We start from the raw sequence: 22,349 nt of genomic DNA on the forward strand, positions 1-22,349 counted from the left end.
AGGGATGTCCCTTCCATGGTCACAGCTGCCCCATTGGGAGAGTTCCTCACGCAGGCCCCAATTTCCATCCCAAAGCCAAGAAACATGCAGTGCGCAGCAGACATCCAAGCCCTGTCGGGGACCCTTAAGTCCGGAGTGACTTGGACCCACTGTGAAACCGTCTGTCTGCTGTGAAATCAACCACGTGTCACCACAGATACTAGACTCTCAGGCCCCCAGGCTCTGGAAGACGAGGGTGCTTAACAAGACTCCCCAGCCCCTTCTAGAGCCACACCCTGAATGAAGGGGAGAAACCCAAGGCAGGGGGATTAGGGTGACAGTGCCCCAGGCACTAAGAGGAAGGGGGATGGCTCAGCTTGCTGCCAGGCACCCATCCAGCACCCTGGGGCCATCTTCAGAGCACAGACCCCCCCCACCAGAGCTGAGGCTCAACCCTGCCTCTCTCCGCCAAACGAGGACGAAGGCAAATCCCCCAGCCCTTGACCTCCATGCCCTCTCCAGCCTCACACCAACTAGCACCTGACAAGTGAACAGGCTCCTCAGAACTAAGGATGAGACCAGAAGAGAGAGGGGAAACCTACCTCTCCCAGCCTCTCCTTTATTTTGGTACATTTTTGACACACAGGAATGTTCTAGACTTTCTGTAATCCCCAAGAGAGGGCTTTATAAAGGTGAGAGGACCCAGGAGGATTAGGCGGTCTGTCTAAAATCATGCAGGACGTCTCCCCCAGAATTAGGGACTGGAACCCAAAGTCCTGACTTCCACTCCAGAAGTTTTGGCTTTCGTGATACCTTGTTTTTTCTGCGTGGCCGCATACATACTTACACACTTACCTGTATGAATGCTTTTTTTTTTTTTTTTTTTTTTTAACCAGAACATGCTCTAATGTGGAAAGGGAGTGAGGGAGGCAATTCATTGTATGGTGAGGTGCTTGAGGAAAAGACTGAGGTGGAGTGGCACACCCGCAGCCGGGAGAGGGAGGCTGAGCTGGGGCCAGCAGGCTGCTCCCCACCCCCACCGTGCTGTGTAGCCGGCTAGGCAGGGGTTCAGGTGCCTGGCCCACTCTCATCTGCTCCCCCAAGCAGGAAGCCAGCATGCACTAGTGACAGGTTTCACAGAAAGCAACACCACATGGTTCTATTCTACAGGGTGCCCACACCAGACCACACATAGGGGACAGCAGGAGAGCCACCGTGCCCCAGGCCAGGCCAGAGAGAAGGGGCAGCGCACTGCCAGCCTTTCCCAGGAGAAGCCTGTGGTTTCTGTAAAGGTGTCCCAGGCTCATGGGACCCATTTTCCTCTCTTCTCAGGTCAAAGACCAATTGCAGATCCTCATAAAGCCCAACAAAGGGCTCAGAAATGAGAAGTGGCAGGGAATTTGTTTCCATGAGGCCTCAGGCCTGGTGTTCCCTGGATTTGCCATCTGGTTTCTTCCTTTACCAAACACAGGTATTTTCCCCTCTGGCGCAGTGGCCGGCTCTCTGGGAAGGGTCTCAAATGTAGGCTCATTCCCTCCTTCCAGAGATACTCAGGTCCAAGCAGATTTTATTTCCCCAAACCCAGTGACATTCAGGGGCTGGACAGAGGCAGCTCTGATGCACACATAATTCCATTTGCACAGACGTACACGACACAAACCATGGAGTCGCACAGGTAGTCACAAAGGAGCCCGCAGACCCAGGAAGCCACTGCACGGAGACACACAGGGATGGACAGCCGAAGCACGGGCGGTGTGTGACAGTCCCAGTCCCAGCCCCAGCGTCCACTGTTCCTGCCAGCCCCCAGAGTTCTTGCTCCTTCCAGGAGGGGCTGTCTCTGGGAAAAAGGGGCTGGGATGAAGTCCACCAGAGACCCCACATGCGGTGATGGCGCTTCAGAGGGCACTTCTGGGAGAGGCCCTCCATCGGGAGCCCAGGAATGCCCTCTGCTGGACATGACGGGCCGGTGCAGCTCAGAAAGGGAGGCCTCTGGCCAGGCTGGAGGCCACAGAGGGTGCTCGGCGTGGGAGGGGGTGTGTGTGACTCTCAGAAGTGTGAGAAGAGCTGAGATACAGACCTGATGGGGATTCTGCACGGGAAATACGCATTGTAGGTGCATTTTTCTGGGGGTGGCTGGTGTATCAGAGATTTCCACCTAGAATACCAATCTCCCTAAAAGTTCAGGCAAGCTCCAGCGGGCAGCTGGACAGGTGGGGCGCATGCACTGGTGAGCCATGCAAGGCACATGCTGAAGTCTTGTCTTCTTAGCTGCTCCCCAGAGCATTTCTCCAAAATTGGGGTTATAGCCTCAGGCTCCCTGCACGGACACCCTGGGTCTTTTCAGCTAATGGATCTATTCCTTCCGAAGCCATGTGCCCCACACCTTTGGCAGCTGGTCTATCTTGGACCCTCCCAACACTTCCATCAGTCAAGACTCTGCGGCACCCTCCTTTTCTACAAGGTTGGGGGACTGGCCCTGTGACGCAGAAGCCCTCGGGCTCTCTTTTGCTCCAGCAGGGCTCCCTGACGTCTGTTCCTGCTTCAGAGCCAGCTCTACATCCAAACCCACCCATAGGCATTAGGCCGGAGGCGGAGGGAGCAAAGGGGGAGAGGCTCAGGGTAGGAAGGAGGGATCTGCCGGAGGGTTGGGTGTCCCCCCTTCACTGTCCTGAATGCCCACGGCTGGGGCAGGTGAGGTCAGATGGTCTGTGGATATGTGAGTATGTGTGTGTGTGTGTGTGTGAATGTGTGTATGTGAATGTGTGTATGTGAATGTGTGTATGTGAATGTGTGTGTGAATGTGTGTGTGAATGTGTGTGTAGGGCATGCTGGGTTAAAGACGGAGTAAGACGGAACACGGGAGAATGATGGGATGGTATAGAAAAATAAACCTTCCCTGGATCAACTCTTTCTCCTAATGTAGATAGTGATGTATTTGTACAATAAAATGTATTAGACTAGATAAAATCAAACTAAAAAGAGTCATGTCAGTGGGCTGGCATGTCAGTGTCTTTGGGTTGAAGGAAGGAGGGCAATTATTCTAGAAATTAAGAAAACCTAAGTGAAAAGGAAGACTGATGTGGAAGAGGAGTCTGGAAGCGTGGGTGGTACAGCCTGTCCTCGCGTTCTGCCCTGGCCGAGCCTAGTAGGGATGGGAGGGCTCCGGCAGCAAGGACTCCCAGGAACCAGACAAATAGGACAGGAAACTGACCGGGGACGTTCTCTCGGTGGCTGCGCGATGCGGACCTCGGGGAGCCTCCCCTGCTGTCTCCCCTTCTTCCTCTTGAGGCCTGTGGAAGACCCAGCCCCTCTTTAGAAACTGCCTCCCCGAAGCCAGTGCCTGGCTTCCTGCTCTTCCCACCAGGAGCCTGTCTGCTCTCTCCTGGTCCCGGCCTCCCAGCAAAAGGCTCTCAGCAAGGAACTGCTTAATTGGAAACACTATGGCAGACTCTTTAGAAATGGACACAGTTGAAGGCAGAACGGCCTCTGGAGCATGTGTTCAGTGGCTCCCAGAGCAGGGGGCCATTTCTGCCTGCACCAGGCCTTCAGACTACCCGTGATTTGGGGGAAACACAAGCTCCTCTAGGCCTTTAGCCTGCAGACACCCCAGACTTCTCTGGCTAGTGGTCTAGGTGTGAGAGGAATTATTAAGACATCCGGGGGCCTGTTTCTGATGAAAAGCACCTTCCCTCCCCCTTCCTACCCATCCTCCTTGGCAGAACGCTCCTGCTCAATCCGCCTGGCCCTCCACTTACCCACTCTCCTCTTCGGGTTTGTCTGGGGTCTGGCGTTCTTTTAGCTCAAGCTAAGGGGAAGAAAAGACCCAGGGTATCAGAGTAGCCACAGAGAAGAGGCTCTCACTGCTTGACAGCCTTCCCTAAACACAGCTCCCCACGCACCTGGTGTTTGTTCTTTTAGAAATTACCGCCTTTATCTTTTGCATTCGGAAGTGCTTTCTATCTCTCCTATTTCCTTCCCACTCTGCCCCTCGCCAAGCCTTGTATACTGTCCGCGTGTGCCTAATAAGAGGCTCAGAGTTCGACTCGAGGTCCCCCCTCTTCTGAGGTGTGGCTGCGGGGCCTCCCAGTACGCGTTCCCAGCTCACCGTGGTGGGCTTCTCCAGGGCGGCAAAGCGCTCTGCCCAGCTGGCCGTGGACTTCTCAAAAGCCTCATGCCTCCTGATAAGCTTCTCCACACCATCCACCGTGTGTCCAAAGTCCCGGCTGGCCAGGTAGGGCTCCTGGGCGATCAGCCACGCTTCGGCCACAGAGGCGTCCCTTGAGAACTGGCACACTTCCAGTACTGCAACGGGGAACAAGCCACAGACCCACCCACAGGGCCCAAGAAGGGCCTGTTAGCACTCAGCAGTGAGCTGCTCCACAGACGAGGAGCTGGTGGCCAGGCAGGAGGCCCTCACAGGGGTCCCTGAACCATGGGGACACCCTGCTCAGCGGTGACCTACTGCCCGAGACCACTCGAACCCATGCCACATGGGGGAGGGTTTCCTCATCTCCAATCCATAGTTATATTGGAAAAACACATGAAACAGAACAAACTCTGTTGGAAAAAAATGTAGCTTAGAATCCCCTTTGACAAGCAGCCTTTTGCCCTACGCGCTTGCTTCCCAGTACTTGGCTGCCTCCCATAATTGTGCCCAAGCAGCCGCGGGGCTGTCAGGCCTTCCTGGCTTGCGTGCAGCTCCCTCCTGAGTGGTAGGACTTCCCCTTTCCTCGGTCTCCAGCTGCAGAGGACAGAGCTCTGTGTCTGACATGCCTCAGATCCAGCAGTGGGAGGTGCTAGAGCCTTAACCTGACCCCTCCCCCCGGCTTCAGGGACAGCAGCCTGGCACATGGTGGTGGTGTCCTCCTGGCAGAAGCCGAGCCACTCATGTTCTGCCTGGACCCAGGCGGGGCCGAGGGCAAGCAGGGAGAGGGCATGCGGGCTGGTTAGGGGTGGGCAGCCAGCAGTGTGTCTATGCGGCTCCTCTGTGTGGACCCCCGAGGCCCTTGGCTCGAGAACCTTGCTTATGGGTGGCATTCTGGGGTCTCCTCTCTAGGAGGTAAAAATCACTCCTGCCCCGCCCCCACCTCAGCAGGAGTCTGCCCCCCTCCCCCAACTTCTGGGTGTACTCACGCATGCGGAGCTGTTCCTGGCGGTCCTCCCACTTCGCATCCATCTCCTTCCTCCTGGATAGCACCTGCTTCAGTTTCTCACTAATCTGTGGGAAGGAAGGGAGAACAGCTCAGGCTTTTAGTAAACCTTCCCCTTGTCTGAGGTGGTGTGCAAATGCGTCCTGCAAAGCATGTTGAGTTTGGTCACAAGGACCTCACTTCAAGTCCTGGCCCTGCCACTAGCCAGCTGTGCTACCTTGGGCAAGTGACTTAACCTCTCTGAGGCACGTGTGCCTCTCCTAGGAAATGGGTCTTGCCAACGCCACAGCATGCACACATGTGGGTGGCTAGGTGGGCTATGAGCCCGCTCTCCTCTACTAAGCTGCCAGCCTTGGCTGGGGCCGATGGGGCCCCAATCCCTGGGCCTGCACACAGCTCTGACGCTCCACGAGTGAGAGAGTCTCCTCAGAGAACCCATGGCCCACAGCTCCCTCCCAGGAAACTGTCCAGCCCAGCGAGAATGCAGGCAAGGCTTCCCTTCACCCACTGTCCTCTCACCTCCTCCGAGGCCTGGTGCTGCCTCTCCAGCAGGGACTCCCCCAGCTCTAGGCAGGCGCTAAAGTTCTTGCTCCGGGTGTCGATCTCTGCCTTGATGCCCTGGTGATACTTCATGAGCAGTTCCACTGAGGAGACATCCCTGGGGGATGAATGGGGGGGTCAAGGGTCAGGGAGGGAGTTTGAGGAAGAAGGAAACTCTGGGTGACTCTGGCCTGCCTGATGTCAAGTCTAGACCACAGAGGGCCGCCTTCCACCTGCCTGGGACTCTGACCCCACTTCCTCCTCTCTCTCTGGCCAGCCAGGGAGTCCTCTGCCAGCCTAGCCCCAGGGGGAACATTGATGCCCTAGTGTCTTCCGCTGGTCAGCTGGCAGGGGATGAATCAGGGGTTTGGGGACCCCAGAAGGAGCCTGGGAATATTATTTGAGAATAAAAAGGAATGAGGTTCTGATCCTCGCTATAACATGGATGAACCTTAAAAGGTTTGTACTAAGTGAAACGAGCTAGTCCCAAAGGACCACATACTGTAAGAGTCCCCTTCTAGGACAAATCTAGGACAGGCAAATCTAGAGAAATGGAAACTAGACTTGTGGTTGCCAGGAACTCGGGGGAGGAGGGAACTGTGGGGTGATGACTGCTAACGGGTACCGGGATTCTTTCTGGGGTGATGAAAGTCTTCTAAACTTAGAATGTGGTGAGGGCCATACCCGGTGGTGGTGAGAAAACCCCTGAATGGGACATGTTAGTGGCCGAATGGTATGTTATGCGAAGTGCATTCTGAATAAGGATGTAAAGTATAAAGTCTTGGCCATGACGGGCACTCCAGGGCAGAGGGACAGAGATGGGCCAATGACCACTGCCAGGGAGACAGTCCCCTGGAAAGCTGCTCCCTGCCAAGGTTCTCACGGCCATGAATCCCCCCGCCCCCACCTCACATGCATAATGAGCTCCTTCTGGAGCTTGGGGAAAATGGCCTCTGCATCCCAGCACGGGGCTGATACATAGGCTCGGACCTGCCCAGCTTTGGGTGTGCAAAGTGCTTACTTTCCCTGACAGCTGTGGTCACTGCCCTGCCATCAGGTCTGAATGGCAGAGGTCTCTCTTGCCACTCTCAGGGCTCCCTTTACTCTGAAATGATCGGTGCCCTCAGGAGAAGCTAAGCTACTCCGTTTCTCCCTGGACCCAATCTCAGGTGCTCCCACAGTCCAAGATGGTCCCCCAAGGAGGAGTCGCAGGGCAGCGGCCTGCTCTGCCAGCCTTGGGGACAAAGGGGCTGAGGGGTGGGGCTGTCCTGAGGATGTCTCCCTTACCTAGGCTTCTCCTGGGTCTCAATCTGCCGGATGACGCTTTCCATCCAGGAGAGGAGGTCCCGGGCCATGCTGAAGAAGCGGAACTTGTCTGCCGTGTCTACCAGCTGGGTGCGGCGGCCAGCACAGGCTTCAAGCAGCGCTTGCCAGGCGGCGGACACTTCTTGCTCCTTGTTCTGGATGGTCTCTGCTTTCTCCCCAGCATATGCCTTCTGCAGGCGGCCAGCCACATCCTGGAACTGCTGGACCTGTGGTTGGGCAAAACTGAACGTCGTTCCCCAGAAAGATGTGCCTTGGGCCTCTGCTGGGCAAGTGGTCTCTCTCCTCTGAATCTCCCTCCCCAGGTCTCTTCTGGAAGGCAAGATCTTCAGCCTTCCACTAATGCTGGGGGAGAAGTCTCCTTGTTTTGGCCTCTATGGACCCAAGCCATCCTTTGGGTTTTGATGAGGATATAAGAGTGAAAGGGACTCTGTGCCCTTTGGTCTCCCCTGAAGTACTGTAATAATAGTAACTATGTGCCAGGCATGCTTCACAGGCACCCTATGAAAGAGGTACTACTGTGATCCCTGTTTTTGAGATGAAGAAACTGAGGTACAGGGAGCCTGAGTGAGTGGCCTGAGGGGTGCAGACTGGATTCCCTGTTCTTAACCTCTCCATAAGCTGCCTGTCCAAGGGAGCGGCTCTCCCAGGCCCCTGTCTGAGGCCAGTCCTGGTGCAATGAGGCCTCATTCCTGAGACTTTAGTGGGCTGTGCCCCCCTCAGGAGCTACAGCACCCCTGAAGCCCAAGGGCTGCAGGGCAGGCCCCACCACCAGCTGGATGACATTCCCAGGAGCTTCTCTTCTGAGTGAACCAGGGCCCGACCCACCTCAGTGTCTTATCCCTGAGCCCCGCCGGGTGGACACAGGACTCCACAGCCAGCCCCTCTCTCCTGGGGCCTCTGCAGGGCTCCTGAGGCCTACGCAGCAGGGGGCCCCCTGCTCTCACCCTTTCCATCACACCAAGTTCTGTGGAGCCCTATGGGCCTGCAGCAGTGTCTCAGGGACCACCCCAGTGATGGGAGGAGCAGGTCTCAGTAGTTCCTGGGGTACCCCCCTGCCCCACCAGCTCCCATGTGGAAAGACTGAACAGCCCAGAGACTGAGGGCATGGGGTCTAGAGCCAGGACGCCCAGATCCGAATCCTGGCAGCACTGTCCACATGTTCCAGGGAGCTCATTTACGCTCCGTGCCTTGCTTTCCTCATCTATAAAGAGCAGATGATGTTTGTACGTAGCTCTGGAGTATGGGACAGAGTGCGATGCTGACACCAGCACCGAGTGCTGGAAATGCACCGTGTGCGAGTCTGCCAGGAATGCTGTGGCACAGCCAGACACCGAGCATTTTTAGGTATTTGATGCCTTAGATTTTTGTGAGGTTTCAGATTGAAGAACTACTTCTGAAGCTAAAGAATGACTGAAAGCCACAGCTCCCAGCCTTTCTGCCCCAAGCTGTTGCCTTTTGAAAGAGGTGAAATTTGCTGGTGTCCATTCCAGAGGCTGACACCCCCGAGCCCCTGGGGAAGAGGTGGACAGCAGGTCCCTGGAGCCTGCAGGGGGCGGGGGGGGGGTGTGGGGATGGACAGCAGGGGACAGAAGGCACCTGCAGTTCCAGCAGGTGGAGCTCCCGCTCGAAGGCCGTGTGCACCCGGTGGAAGGACTCGGCTGTGCTGGCGTCCAGCCCCACGTCCTCAGGCAGCTCTCGGTGCTTCTCATCAATGAGGCCCAGGATCTCCGTGCCCGTGTAGAAGTAGCGGTGCAGGTCGTAGGAGGCGGCCAGCAGCTGCATGCGCGTGTCAATGAGCTCCAGTAGGTCCGCCCACATTTCATTTAGCCCATCCTTCCACTCGGCAATCGTGGCCGCCTCGCTGTGGCCGGCGTCGATGAGCTGCTCAATGATGATGTTCACGTTGTCCACCCGCTCCTGCCCAATTGCCCCTGTCTCACGGGCAAAGTCCCGGAACTTGTCCCGGAGCAGCTGGACATGGGGGAAACACAAAGGTGGTTATCGGGGCCTAGGGCTGGGGTGTGTGGTGTCATCTCCCTAGCCGCAGACCTTCACAAGGTGGGAACCACAACCACCTGGGGCCACACCTTCCCGGGGAAGCGTGGGCTCAGGGGCAGTGTGTCTCCACTGAGGGCATGGGGTCTAGAGCCAGGATGCCCAGATCCTGCGTAGCACTGTGTGTGTGTGTGCACGCGCGCGTGTGTGTGTGTCTGGCCTGGCGGCACCTGTGTCTCTGGCGTTGAAGGAAGACAGAGAGCAGTCACTATGAGTACTCACAGTAACATGGTCAAAGTCTTGCCCCATCTCAGGGGAGGAGGCCACCAGCTCCTTTTCTGAAATCCACTGCTCCAAGTCATCTGTCTCCCTCTTCAGCTGGAACAGGTGATACATGTTCTCCAGCTTCCGCCTGCGTTCTTCGGCTACCTCCTTCAGCCCTGCGTACTGCTTGTCCACTTGCCCCTGAAGTCGTATGATCTGCTCCCTGGAATTCAAAACCAGAAAGCACTCAGAGACGAAGGTAGAGAGTCCAGAGCTCTGATCCCAGCTCGGAGGGGCACATCTACTACTCCCCAGCCCCGTGGCAGGGAAAGCTGGGGAGGAGAACTAGGCAGGACGAGAGCAGTTTTTCCTGGGAAGTTTTGGGTGTGTGGGGGGAACCATCCTGTGGACCAGAATACCTCAGGAGAGGACAGAAATGTGTCCTGTCTGGACAGGGTGCCTCCCAGCATTGTCCCTCATTCCAGGAAGCTCAGGGAGACAAAAGGGACCTCCTCCATTATCTCCCAAGGAGGCTGATGGAGCAGCACTGGCAGCTCGGCTCCAAGGGCAGCAGGGATGGGGCTCAATCCCTGGGGCTCCTCAGGAGATGCTGGGGTGGCTGCTGAAGCCCCACAGCTGTGGAAGCCCTGCAGGCAGCTGAGGTCTGGGCTGTGCCTGGGGGAGCAGCCCGATGGGTCTGGCCCAGCAGACCCACTGACCAGATGGATGTAGGTTTTCTACCTTCATGCCTATATAATGATTCTTGCTGAGACACTGGGAGATCCTGAGGTGCTTTCTGGACCATAAAGAGAAAAGCAAAGTTTTGGAACTCTTGGTTCACTGAGAGGGTAGCTTCGCTATCATATTTTCTGACCTTGAAAACCAGGCCTTAGTTGGCCCTGTTCATGCAAAACCAAGGCATGAGTTGCAATTAGGCCAATTAGCAGTCCAGAAAGCAGTGGTCTCCAACCCAGTTCTTCCCCAAACTGTTGCTATTTTCCCCCTTAGACCTGAAGGGATCCCAGCTGGTGGGGTCCCCCAGCCTGATGTCCATCACCCGGCCAAGTCACTCCAGTGGCACACGCACCCCTCAGGGTGGCCCGCGGACAGGAGGCCCTGGGCCCTGGTGGCCAGCTGCTTGATGTTCCTCCCGTATTCCTCCAGCGCGTGCTGCTGCCTCAAATGCCGCTTCAGCATCACGATGGCGCTCTCTTCGTCCTAGGAGGCAGTGACTCTCAGGGCACTTGCTCCCAGAGGTGCCCGAGACTGGGGTGCGGAATGGGGGGTGCAGCCAGGCTCGGAGGACCCTCACAGGAGAGTGGTGCACGCTTCCTTCTTGCTACTCGTTCCTCGGCAACACCCCGCCTTCCTCTTGATCTTCTCTGATGCCTACCCTCCCAGGCCCAGCTCCAATCTGACCCTGTGAAAACTTCCTTAGAGGTGACTCACCTCATCCCTCCCTCCCTCCTGGCAGGCCCTCCATACAGAAGCCACGGCACGAGAAAGCTGGGGAAATCTTGGGTTCGATCACATCTAAGTTGGCAAACGGGGCACCGGGCTGTGGGATGTCTGCCACAGCGGCTGACCCTTCAGACGCCCGGACTTCCGATGCGCAGCTGCCCACTGCCGGCCCCACCCCTGCTTTTCCTCCTGGCCTTGGCTCCCAGCCTGGCACCAGCGCCCCAGCCCGGGCTGACCTTGGGGATCTCGTCGGAGATGATGTAGAACTCCTGCTCGCTGATCCAGGCCTCGGCCTCGCCCGCGTCCAGGTAGTACTGCTGGGCTTCGCTGGCATCCCGCAGGCGCTGTAGCCGCCCAGCCGCCGCCTCCTGAAGCGCATCCCATGCATCCTGCAGGTGCCCCAGGCGGTCCTGGATGTCCTGACAGTCAATCTCAGCCGCCTCCAGCAGCTGCCGCCCTCTCTGCAGCACGTCCTCCACCCGCGGTGCGTGGCCCAGGATCTCATTCTGCAGCGTCTGCGGCCAGAGGGGAAGGGCTGGGAGGTGAGGTGGGGGGCTGGCCTGCAGGCAGCGGCTCAGCCAGGGCCCCCTCTGGTCACTCGGGCATACTCCGGAGCTAGTGAGGGCCCGGTGGTGGCCTGGACCGTGTAACCTGTGCACGGTGAGTGGCAGTGCGGGCCTTTGGACGTGGCTCTCTCTGCTCCCTAGGCCTCCTGTGTCTCAGCACAGCTTGCTTCTTAGCTGATTTCCTAAATGGCCTTTGAGATCCTATTTTAGCACCTCTGGCTCCATGGGAGACAACAGCTGATGGTGGCTCCTTGCTCAGAGTCTGCTCCCCATTTCTATTTCTCAGATCTTTTGCGAACTCTGTATTGTTTGCTGTTTAAGCCCTTGGTCATGGAGAGGGCATTTTCCTCTCTCTCTGGTGACAGGGTGGCTTTTTTCTTTGGTGGGCCATTACCCGTGTGTGGCTCACTTTGGGGTCTTAGAGGCCCTGCCTCGCTGCTGCTTGCATGTGGGCTCTCGGCTCCCACACCTCATCTCCTCCCTTTCTACAATCTCCCCGCAGCCTTGAAAACCATCGGAGGGCAGGGGCGAGAGCCCTACACACAATCCGACAGTGACTGTCAGCACTGAAAGTCCACAGAAGCAGCAGGAGCCACAAGTCACCTAACTTGCTGAAATACCTTCTGACCCTTTATACTGGGAATCTCAATCCTGACTGTTTTTCATGGTCCGTGCCACTGAATTCCCACAACCCATGGTATCAGCATTGTGTGCCACTTTCCTTCCCTGAGGTCCTGTGACCTCTGCAAGGGATCCTAAAATATATCTCTCTCCCTCTCTTTTTAAGTAATTCCTTTCCAGGCTCCCATGCAGTGTGCTTCCTTATGAAGCATTCTTTCTACCTCACGTGTCCAAAGAGAGCTATGAAGTAATTTCCTAGGTCCTGGGCCTCGTCCTGGGCTCTAGGGACAATGTGGGAATAAGATCAACAAAACCCTGCCTTCATAAAGCTTACACTGTCATAGACAGAGTGGATGGTAAGCATGGAAATAAGTGAATAAATGTGGATAATGAGTGCTATGAGGAAGATACCCCACTGAGATCGAGAATGTCTGCTGAGGCATGCTGGTGGCTACTTGAGCTGGGGGGCGTCAGGAAGGGCCTTCCCAGGGAGACGGCATCCTAGTGAGGCATGAGCAGTGAGAAGGAGGTAACTGTACAAAGGTTTGGGGAATGAGTGTTGCAGACAAGACAGAAGAGAAAGCGTAGAGTCCCGGGACCATCTGGAGGCCAGAAAATCTGGAATACTATGGAGGAAGGTCAGAGTGATGAGAAGTGAGCTTTAGAGGAAGGCCAGAGCCAGATCAGGTGGGACAGTGGTTCTTAACCCTGGGTGCACACTGAATAGTCTAGGAAAACAAAGAGTCAGGGCCCTATCCCCAAGGACCTTAATTAATTGGTCTGAGGTAGGAACGGAGCATCCACAGGTTTAGATGTCCCCCAGGTGATTCTACTGTGCAGCCAAAGTCGAGAACCATTCATGTGAGCCCTTGCAAGGGCTCACATGAATGGTTCTAGCTGTAATGGATAACCATCAGAGCAGTGGTTCTCAAAGTGGGATCCCACACCAACACCATCGATGTCATCTAGGATCTTGGTAGATATGCAAAAGTTACCAGGTTCTCCTCCCAGAGTCTGATTCAGTAGACCTGAGACTGAGCCTGGTCAACTGTGTTTTAACAAGCCCTCTGGGTGAGTCTGGTGCATACTGAAGTTGAGAACCACTGCAACAGAGGGAAAGATAAAATGAGATTTAAGCTATAGCTGGTCTAGCCTGGAGAAGTCTTGACAAGGGCAGCCAGGCTTTCCCAAGAGGCTATCTTTCCCTTCTTGGTTGGGGAAACCCACCTATATTTGTCTTGCCCTTTTCCTGAAATAGCAACCTTCATTCAGCGGAGCTGGGAGTCTTCTGGCAATCACACTGAGGCCAGATAGAGTCAAAGACTTTAGTGTCAAAAGGACTGATGTCAGCTCGTTTTACAGATGAGGAAACTGAGGCCCCAGGATACTGCCTTCTACCAGTATCCTTCCTTTAACTACAGGTTGTGGCATTAGTGGAACCCCTACCTACTAACTTCTAGCCCAAGACCCTGCCTGTGCACACTGGAGCCTTTGTGACTAGGTCAATGTCAACTGGAAGCAAATGGTCTGAGGAACTTTTCAGACACCTCTTTGAATGTAACTCAGACCCTTGCCCAGTTGCTGGGCTCTGTGAGCAGATGTCAGCTGCTGTTATTGTGAGGAAGTACTGGCTGCCAAGGCCTTTCTTCCCCAAGGAAGTGCTGAGCTGATTCAAATTCTGGGACACACTGCTCTTCTCCAAGACCATTTCCCAGGCTCTTGTTGCTCTTGGGCGTGGCTGCCCCCACTTCCCGACCCAGAGAGTTGAGCAGGCAGGAGGAGCCACTCTCTGCCCAAGACCAGGGGATGGCCGTAGAGACACCATGAGCGCGTGCAGTTGGTCTTCTTGGAAGACAAAACACGACACTTGTACTCCTGATACAGGAGGAAGTACTGCATCTGCTCACTCCCAGGAGTCTGACCAGGGTCTCTGAAATGATCCATGAGGTTTAAGAAAGAGCAGAGCAGCAAATGGATGTTGCTCCAATAGGCTCAGGGGCCAAGTTTAAAGGCTTCCCATGAGTATCCTCACGTGGCAGAGAAACGGGGCCTACTTGCTCTGAGGATATCCAACAGGTCAGGCTCAGTCCTGAAAGAGGGGCAAGTCAGTCTTAGGAAAGAAACCAGGAGATATGGGCTTCCTTTCAGGCAGGACACGGGACACATGACACCCAGGCCAGGGTCCTGTAGTCACTTGATGCTCTGGTGGGTCTGAATGGCTCCTCCCAAATCATCTGGACACCCCCCTACCAGCCCTGCCATGGACTTCCTAGAATTTTCTCTGCCATCACCAAAGTTCTCTTTTTATGGGATCTGGGGGCCCCACAGCTACCAACAAGAACAATAATCTGCTGTTGCTGGTCCTCTGAAGGTCAGGGCTGGGCATTCCGCCCTGTGCAGAGCAGGATAGGGCAGGGCTGTGACAGGGAGGGGGCAGGTGGGGACACTAACGAGATGAAGCAGGACTCACCTGATTCTTCTTCATTAACAGCTGCACATTTTGCAGATTCGTGCCGTAGTTGGCTGACTGGGCCAGAGGCAGCCTCTCTTCCACCCAGAGCTGTAGAGACCAGAAGGTGGGGCTCAGCAGGTGACAACTGTGGCCACCACTCACCCCAGACAGAGTCAGACAGAGCTCCCTGGTTTTCTTCCCACACTCCGTCAGGGTTTTGTCCCCATTTTACAGATGGGGACACTTAGATATTTTGAATTGAGGTTCCAAATAATTTGCTTCTGGTCATCCAGGTGGAAGGCAACACAGCTGGATCTTGAACCCAAGTCTGTCTGTCTCAAAGTTCATGACTGAGTTACTGTTCCAAAAGCACTGTCTTTACTTTCATATTTAATATAATTATCATAACGGATCTGAGATCCGGAGGTGAGAGGACAGGACATGTGCTAAGAACCGCCCTGGGCGGCAGCCAGTTATCCTGACGGCAGCTGCCTGCTCGGCCCCTGGGGGAGAGGTCTGCGGCCAACTCACCGTCTCATCTTCTAAGTCCCTGGTGATCTGCAGCTTGGCTCGGGATGATTCCAGCTGCTTCTTCCTCCTCTCCAGGGGCTCTAGGAGGTCCAGGAACCGCCTCTCGATGCTCATGTCTGTGTCTCCTGCCTCCTCTCCCAGCGAGGGCACCTGGGCAAGCAGCTCCCCCAACTCCTCCTTCCGCACGTTCACTTGGTCCTCCACACGCTGGGACACAAGAGGACATGTCGGTAACAGCCTTGGCCCCTGGGTAGCCCTGCGTCTGCTTCATCATCCATATCCTATCCATTCTTAAAGGTCCCGCCTCCCCCAGGAAGTCTCTCTGGATGCCCCCACTCAGCCTTCCCACAGGTGCTTGTCCTATACTTCCTGTGCATTTTTTTTTTTTTTTTTAAAATCCAGGATCCCTGTCTTACCCACTGCAAAGGGGTAAGAAATGGGTTATCAACCAGGAGACAGTTTTGCTCAAGTCCCGCTAAGAGGAACAGAAGGAATTCTCCCTTTCAGGTTTCAGATTGCCTCCCCAAGATCTCCTATTCTGACATCCCCAGTCTACATCCCACTCACGTGCCTTCAGCTTCGCCAACATCCGGTTGACACTGGTCAGGTCCTTGCCGGGGTCATCAGACCGCAGCTGGTCCTCCATAGCACTGATCCACTTGTTGAGGTCGGCATGGGTCTGTGAGCGCAGGTAGGAGCTCCTGGCAGCTGAGAGATGCTGGGCCCTCTCCTGTGTGGTGGCCTGAAGCTCATCCCAGAGCCGGTGCAAGTCTTCCAGCCTCTGGGCCACCCGGGCTGTATACTGGGTCTTCTCTTCCATCAGCTGCTTTCCTTCCTGCATGGGGAAGCAGGAGGGCTCACCCTCTGAGGCCCAGCAACATTGGAGTGGCCCTCCAAGGGTTGTAGTTGCCAGGGGTTAACTGAGGGGAGGTCGGGGAGGCAAAGAATGTGCCTAGAATGCAGGTGAGCCTCCGCTGACTCTGCACCCCCAGAGTTATTTGCAGGAGAAGATGTGACAGGGAGGGGTATGTCTGGGGCTAAGGGCTCCAGAAGACTGTAGTATGGGGAGTTGCTGCTGACCAGGATCAGCTGATCTAAATTATTTTTTAATTAAAAGAAAAAAAAGAAACAAGATCCACCCAGGTCCAGCCAACATGGAAAGGACTCTATGCTCTCAATGGTCTTCCTAGCAGCTGTGCACTAGTCTTCGGTGGTGTCTTTTAGTTACTGGGTTTGTCTTACCGGGTTTTCACCTGCATAAATGTACACTTTCAGCTGGGTACAGTGTAATCAATTTGGGCCTAGGAATGTATGTTGCTAATAACAGCCAATATTTACTGCATACCTCATAAGCGCCAAGTACTATGCATGCTAAGCGCTTTAATGTTCACAATTCCCTTGCGCAGGTACTGCTATTACCCTCATTTTTCAGATGGAAAAAGTGAGGCTCAGGGAGATTGAGTCGTCGGACAGTCTGGCTCAGAGTCTGCACCTTCGACCACAATGGCTGCTGCCCTGTGTGGACCCTACATCTGCTTCTTCCTGGACAGCCACAGCAGCGGGGAGCAAAGGTGAGGGCCACCCAGATCGAATGCCAGCTACATTTAACTTGGGCCCTGGAGCGGGCTTGTTATAAAGGGGTCATCCTCTTAGTGTCCCCCATCTATGAGGGGTGTGAGTGACCACTCCTTGGTGGTCTTGCCCATCCAAACGATGAGGTTTCACGGTCCCCTGGACTACTGTGCTCATCTCCCACGTCCCCCTGCCCTCGGGCAGGACAGTGCTGGGGCCCTGGTGAGGATAATGGAAGCACACGGAGAGAGCTGGTATCCCGGCACCAGAGGCTGAGGCGCGCACCCAGGTCTCCTCAGTGTCTGGACTGTCCCCAGACTCAGGTGCCCCAGAGGACACACCGATTCTGACCAGGCCTAACAGGACTGGACGTGGCAGGAGCTCTGAAGGTTGGACTACTCTTTAGAGAAGTGTTTCACTTCCAGGTTCTATATTGTCCAGTAAGCTTCAGACGGTGGCCACGCGCCGTGTGAAGCCCCACTCAGGCATGCGCATCTGGGAAGAGAGCCCCCAGCACACCTCACTCATTTCACTTACCGCATCGATGCTATCCAGCCACCCCTGGTGGGAAGCCAGGTCTGCCATAAAGGCCTGGTGCTTTGCCCACTTGTTTTGTAGGTTTCTCGCGTCATCATAGGAGACATCCTGAGACGTTAGCAGCTTGTCATTGATCCAGAGAGTGAGCTGTGGACAGAAGGAGGGAGTCCAACAGTCTTTGAGTGGACCTCTTTGGCCAGGGGCTCAGGGCAGGACCTGCGGTTCACCTCTGACTGCAGAAGGCAGTCCAGGAGAGGAAGTATGAACACAGCGGAGTACTACTCTCTAACGCTCGGTCCCTGACTCTGAGCACAAGCAACTTAACCTGTGTTGTCTCAGGGCTAAAATAGCGGTACCTGAGCGTCTTCCCCAGTCGAGTGTATGCAGGTGACACCAGGGACAGTTACGCTTCTTGCCATTTTTCCAGGACCTAGGACAGGGCCTGGCCCACTGAAGGAACTCAGGGAATGCTTACTGAATGGATAGATAAATCCACCCCTTGGCAGTAGGTGAGAAATCACTAATAAACACAGAGAAAATGTTATCTGAGGAAGAAGCCAAGGGCAGATCTTGTAATTAACAATGAGGGAAGAACTCTGATGAGCATCCGATGTTTTCAGAATGTCCTGGCAGCAGACCAAGCCTGGTTGGTGCCAAGGGCAGAGGCAGATAAAAACAAAGTTGTTTGGGCTGAGAGGAGAGGGGTATGAGGATGGGAGAGAGAACGAAGTCAGAGAAAGCACCATTCCACACAGAAGGACCACTCATGGAGGGGCTCCATGCGTACTCCAGGAGTGCAGGTTAAAAACGTTCCTTGCGGGCTGAGCAAGGACCTTCTGAGTCAGCTCTCCAACTAGGAGACTTGTTGAAAACACTACTGTCTCTCTCATCCCTTGAGGTTTTGATTCCTCTGGGCCTGAGCGGGGCCCAGGACTTTGCATTTAACAAGTGCCAGGAGTGGCTCCATAATTTGCAGGGCCCAGTGCAAAATGGGAATGCTCAAATTATTAAGAATTTCAAGATGGGGGCGCCTGGGTGGCTCAGCGGGTTAAAGCCTCTGCCTCCGGCTCAGGTCATGATCCCAGGGTTCTGGGATCAAGCCCTGCATCGGTCTCTCTGCTCAGCAGGGAGCCTGCTTCCTCCTCTTTCTCTGCCTGCCTCTCTGCCTACTTGTGATCTCTGTCTGTCAAATAAATAAATAAAATCTTTAAAAAAAAAAAAAAAGAATTTCAAGATGGCAGGGGTGCCTGGGTGGCTCAGTCATTAAGCATCTGCCTTTAGCTCAGGTTATGATTCTGGGGTCCTGGGATCAAGTGCTGCATCAGGCTTCCTGCTCGGAGGGGAGTCTGCTTCTCTCCCTTGCCCTTTGCCTGCTGCTCCCCTGTTCTTGCTATCTATCAAATAAATAGATAAAATCTAAAAAAAAAAAAAAATTTTAAGATGGCAACCACAGAGCATTAAAGCAAGCATGAGGTCCTTCTGAGCACAGGCCCTAGATGAATGCACAGGTGGCATGTCCTTGAAGCCGGCCTTGACCAGGGCCCCATGGGACTTCCATAGAGATAGCCCTCAGGCTATTCTTTGAGAAACCGTGTCCTGGACTAGGCAAATTAAAATTTGTAGATTTGGGGAAAAAATTATAGAACCCACGATTCTAGAGGATGACCTCAGAGCTCCCCTTATGAAATTCTAGACTCTCAATTTCTTTCTTTTTTTCTTTCAAGTTTTTTTTTTTTTTTTTTTAGTAATCTGTATACCCCAATATGGGGCTCAAGCCCATGACCCCAAGACCAACTGATCCTGCTGTTTGGACTGAGCCAGCCGGGTGTCCTCCCAGCCCCCATGACTGTTCTACCTCAAGGGCACTTTGGTCCTAGCAGGGAATCTCCTGCAAGGTGGCCCACCTTGCTGGAGCCTCACCTCCTGGCAGTTCTGGAGGAAGTGCTGGAGCTCCAAGTTGTCCTTCAAAATGACAGAAGCCTCCTCAGCCTTCTCCTTGTTTTTCTTGTGCCTGGCAGGGAAGCCAGAAGCTGTTGTCACCACAGTGCTGAGCCCAGGGACCTTGCACAACATCACCTGCCCTACCTGGCTCTAGCCCCGTGAGCTTGGAGGCGGAGAGTACCTGTCCTCGATCAGCTGCACCTTCTCCAGGATCTTGTCTGAGTAGAGGTTTTCTTCAGCTACCAGCTTGTTTCCAGAGTCCACAGGACTCAAGACCTTATCCTCGTTGTTCTCCATAGATACCAAGAAGTCCTCAAACTTCCGGATTCCAACCTCTGCAGCTTCAAGGGAGTCTGGGGGCTCCAAGTGAGCCAGAGTATATTCCTGTTGAAGCAAGTTTCCAGACAAGGCATGGACACATGCTGGGAAGGCAGTGAGGGCATGTGCCGGGCAGAAGCACCCTGTGCAGCCATCTAGGCTTCAGCATGAACGGTGCTCCCTGGAGTTGTGCAAGGAAGAGGCAGTGCCCTAGGCCTTGGCCCCACCCCCACCTCAGGGGCATCGACTGAACTGTGTGCCTGAAGCCACATGGAAGGGTAATGGCTCAGTGGAACATTCACCTCTTCAGCCTCTAGCTGACCCAAGAACAGGGCACAATTTAGGAAACAGGGCTGGAAAAGGCATGTGATAAGGAACAAAGAGGATTTCCCCCCAATTCATGGCTAGAGAGGGTCCTCGGAATCTAGAATTTGAGGAGAAAAGGGAACCTTCTTGCACTGTTGGTGGGAATGCAAACTGGTGCAGCCACTCTGGAAAACAGTATGGAGGTTCCTCAAAAGTTAAAAATAGAGCTGCCCTACGACCCAGAAACTGCATTCCTGGGTATTTACCCAAAGGATACAAAAATACAGATCTAAAGGGATCCACGCACCCAATGTTTGTTTATAGCAGCAACATCTACAACAGCCAAACTATGGAAAGAGCCCAGATGTCCATTGACTGAGGAATAGATCAAGAAGATGTGGTGTGTGTGTGGGTGTGTGTAATGGAATATTACTCAGCCATGAGGAACAATGATTTCTAGCCATTTATAACAACGTGGATGGATCTAGCTAAGATTGGTTGGTATTATGCTAAGCAAAATCAGTCAGAAAAAGACAAATATCATATGATCTCACTCATATGTGGAATTTAAGAAAGAGATGAACATATGGGAAAGGGGAAAAGAAAAAAGGAGAGAGGGAAACAAGCTATAAGAGATTCTTACTGTTAAGAACAAGCTGAGGGTTGATAGAAGGAGGGGGGTGGGGGATGGGCTCGCTGGGTGATGGGGATTAAAGAGAGCACTTGTATTGAACACTGGGTGTCGTATGTAAGTGATGAATCACTGAATTCTACTCTTGAAAAAAATATTGCACTGTATGTTAACTAACTAAAATTTAAATGTAAAAAAAAGTAGGATCTGGTCTCTGAGGACATTCATAGACTCACCAGGGCTCTTGCCCTGAGAGATAGCACCCTCCCCCCACCAGCCCTGAATACCTCTCCCTACCTGATTGCTGAGGATGGCTTCAGCTTGCTTGGCATCTCTCTGGAACTCCTGGAAGCCAAGGCACTGGGCGAGGGAGTGGTTGCGGCTCTCCCACATGCGGCACAGGGCATCCCAGCCAGCATCCAGACCCTCCAGCCTCTGGCGCAGGAGCAGGTACTCTGGGTCTGTCTGATCACGGATCACATTCTTCCCGGACTCCTTGACCTTCTGGAAGTTCTCTTGGTGCCTGTCAATGTCGTCTTTGATGGCCACGTGCTGCTGTAGGAGCTGCTCGGCCTCCGGGAAAGACTCAGGCATGTCCTCGGAGGCCACAGATTTCTGGGCCATGGACAGCCAGGCCTGGAAGTCATCCAGATTCTGTAGGAAGGTCTGGAGTTTGCTGGCTTCCCCCAGTGAGGCTTCCTGCTCTTTTAGGGCTTCCTGCAGTTGCTGCCACAGCGTCTCCACACATGCCTGCCACTGGCCGATGTCCTCTCCTTGCTCGGGGTGTGAGGCCATCAGCTGCTGCGACTCCTGCTCCAGGGCACCCACACGGTCCTGGATGGCGGCCACGTCGTGCTCCAGCCCTGACAGCTTCCGCTGGATGGCAATGATGCCTGCCAGGTCCTTCATGGCCCGCACCACCTGCATCTTGTCTTCGATCCACTTGCTGGTCTCCTCACAATCCACGCAGTAGTTTCGCACCCGGAGGGCCGAGTTCACTGCCTTCCGCCGGTCTGACACTATGGTCTGGAATGCCTGCCACCTGCAAAGGGGGACACAGAGACACCCTCTTTCTTTTGCCTTTTTAAAAAATTAACATAAAATGTATTATTTGCTTCAGGGGTGCAGGTCTGTGAATCCTCAGTCTTACACAATTCACGGCACTCCCCATAGCACACACCCTCCCCCGTGTCCCTGCCCCAGCCCCCCCATCCCTCCCTCCCCTCCCCCCAGCAACTCTTAGTTTGTTTCCTGAGATTAAGAGTCTCTTATGGCTTGTCTCCCTCTCTGGTTTTGTCTTGTTTCATTTTTCCCTCCCTTTACCTTAGATCCTCTGTCTTGTTACTCAAATTTCTCATATCAGTGAGATCATAGGATAATGAGATACCCTCTTTAACATTTCCCACAGGGCCTCCTTACCCAGATTCCCACCGGAGTCTCTCCCCATAGATCTTGTACCCTGAAAAAAATCATCTACCCAACACACTGTGATGAGTAAGACTCATTTATCCAATTTTCCCCAAGACAATATGAGCGTCAATCAGATCTTCCCATCAGCGGGAGCAAGCAGGGATGTGATTCCAACCATAAGTAAAGGAATGGAAAGGACTCTCAGCTCGGCTCTGTAGGTAGTTGAATTTTGGGCAAACAGAACTTCCCCCAATTTTTTGAAATGCTGAATATAATTAGAAAGCTTACATTTATCAACTTAAAAACAATTTCAGGGCATAGGGCCCCATAGGTTCCTGCTAGAGGAACCATACAAATGCCTGAGACTGTGTTCAAAGAACCCAAGGCCTAAAAAAGTCACCTTGGCTCTAAAAGAAAACAGGCCTTATGAAGGAGGAAGGGGAAGAGGAAAGGGAGAAGCTGGGGTTATAACTGAAATGTATAGCATAACCTTAACCTTCAGACGCAGGGTTGGCATGGAAACGGGAACTATGCAAAGGTCTGGCACATGCCCTGGGGTCTGGGGTTGGCCAGAGCTCCCGATCACCCTCTTCTAAAGAGCTGTGCATCGCCCTGGCCCAAGACTACCAGGGACCCTTTCCTTGGACTCACTCTGAGTGACATGTAATATGTTCGTAACATGTAAGCACATGGGAGTGTGCTCACTGCTCATTTGCTGAGCCCATCTTTCCTGAACACCCACAAGGTGT

The 22,349-nt window shown here is 54.1% G+C and overlaps 1 protein-coding gene across 2 annotated transcripts in view; it reads right to left on the reverse strand.

Moving 5' to 3' along the window:
* The window catches only part of SPTB (spectrin beta, erythrocytic), a 128,282-nt gene that overhangs the window by 12,194 nt on the left and 93,739 nt on the right, over positions 1–22,349 (reverse strand). For both annotated transcript variants that reach the window (XM_059182339.1, XM_059182340.1), the window contains exons 16-32: positions 20,488–21,232; positions 19,117–19,319; positions 18,915–19,005; positions 16,995–17,141; positions 15,457–15,720; positions 14,886–15,092; positions 14,373–14,462; positions 10,952–11,230; positions 10,342–10,472; positions 9,273–9,477; positions 8,592–8,966; positions 6,957–7,201; positions 5,649–5,787; positions 5,113–5,197; positions 4,085–4,281; positions 3,735–3,784; positions 3,191–3,269 (exon numbers count right to left, since the gene is read on the reverse strand). In XM_059182339.1, the coding sequence (XP_059038322.1) occupies positions 3,191–3,269; positions 3,735–3,784; positions 4,085–4,281; positions 5,113–5,197; positions 5,649–5,787; positions 6,957–7,201; positions 8,592–8,966; positions 9,273–9,477; positions 10,342–10,472; positions 10,952–11,230; positions 14,373–14,462; positions 14,886–15,092; positions 15,457–15,720; positions 16,995–17,141; positions 18,915–19,005; positions 19,117–19,319; positions 20,488–21,232 (3,532 nt within the window). The remainder of the gene's footprint in view (positions 1–3,190; positions 3,270–3,734; positions 3,785–4,084; positions 4,282–5,112; positions 5,198–5,648; positions 5,788–6,956; positions 7,202–8,591; positions 8,967–9,272; positions 9,478–10,341; positions 10,473–10,951; positions 11,231–14,372; positions 14,463–14,885; positions 15,093–15,456; positions 15,721–16,994; positions 17,142–18,914; positions 19,006–19,116; positions 19,320–20,487; positions 21,233–22,349) is intronic.

Source organism: Mustela lutreola, chromosome 7 (assembly GCF_030435805.1).
Source record: "Mustela lutreola isolate mMusLut2 chromosome 7, mMusLut2.pri, whole genome shotgun sequence".
NCBI lineage: Eukaryota > Metazoa > Chordata > Mammalia > Carnivora > Mustelidae > Mustela > Mustela lutreola.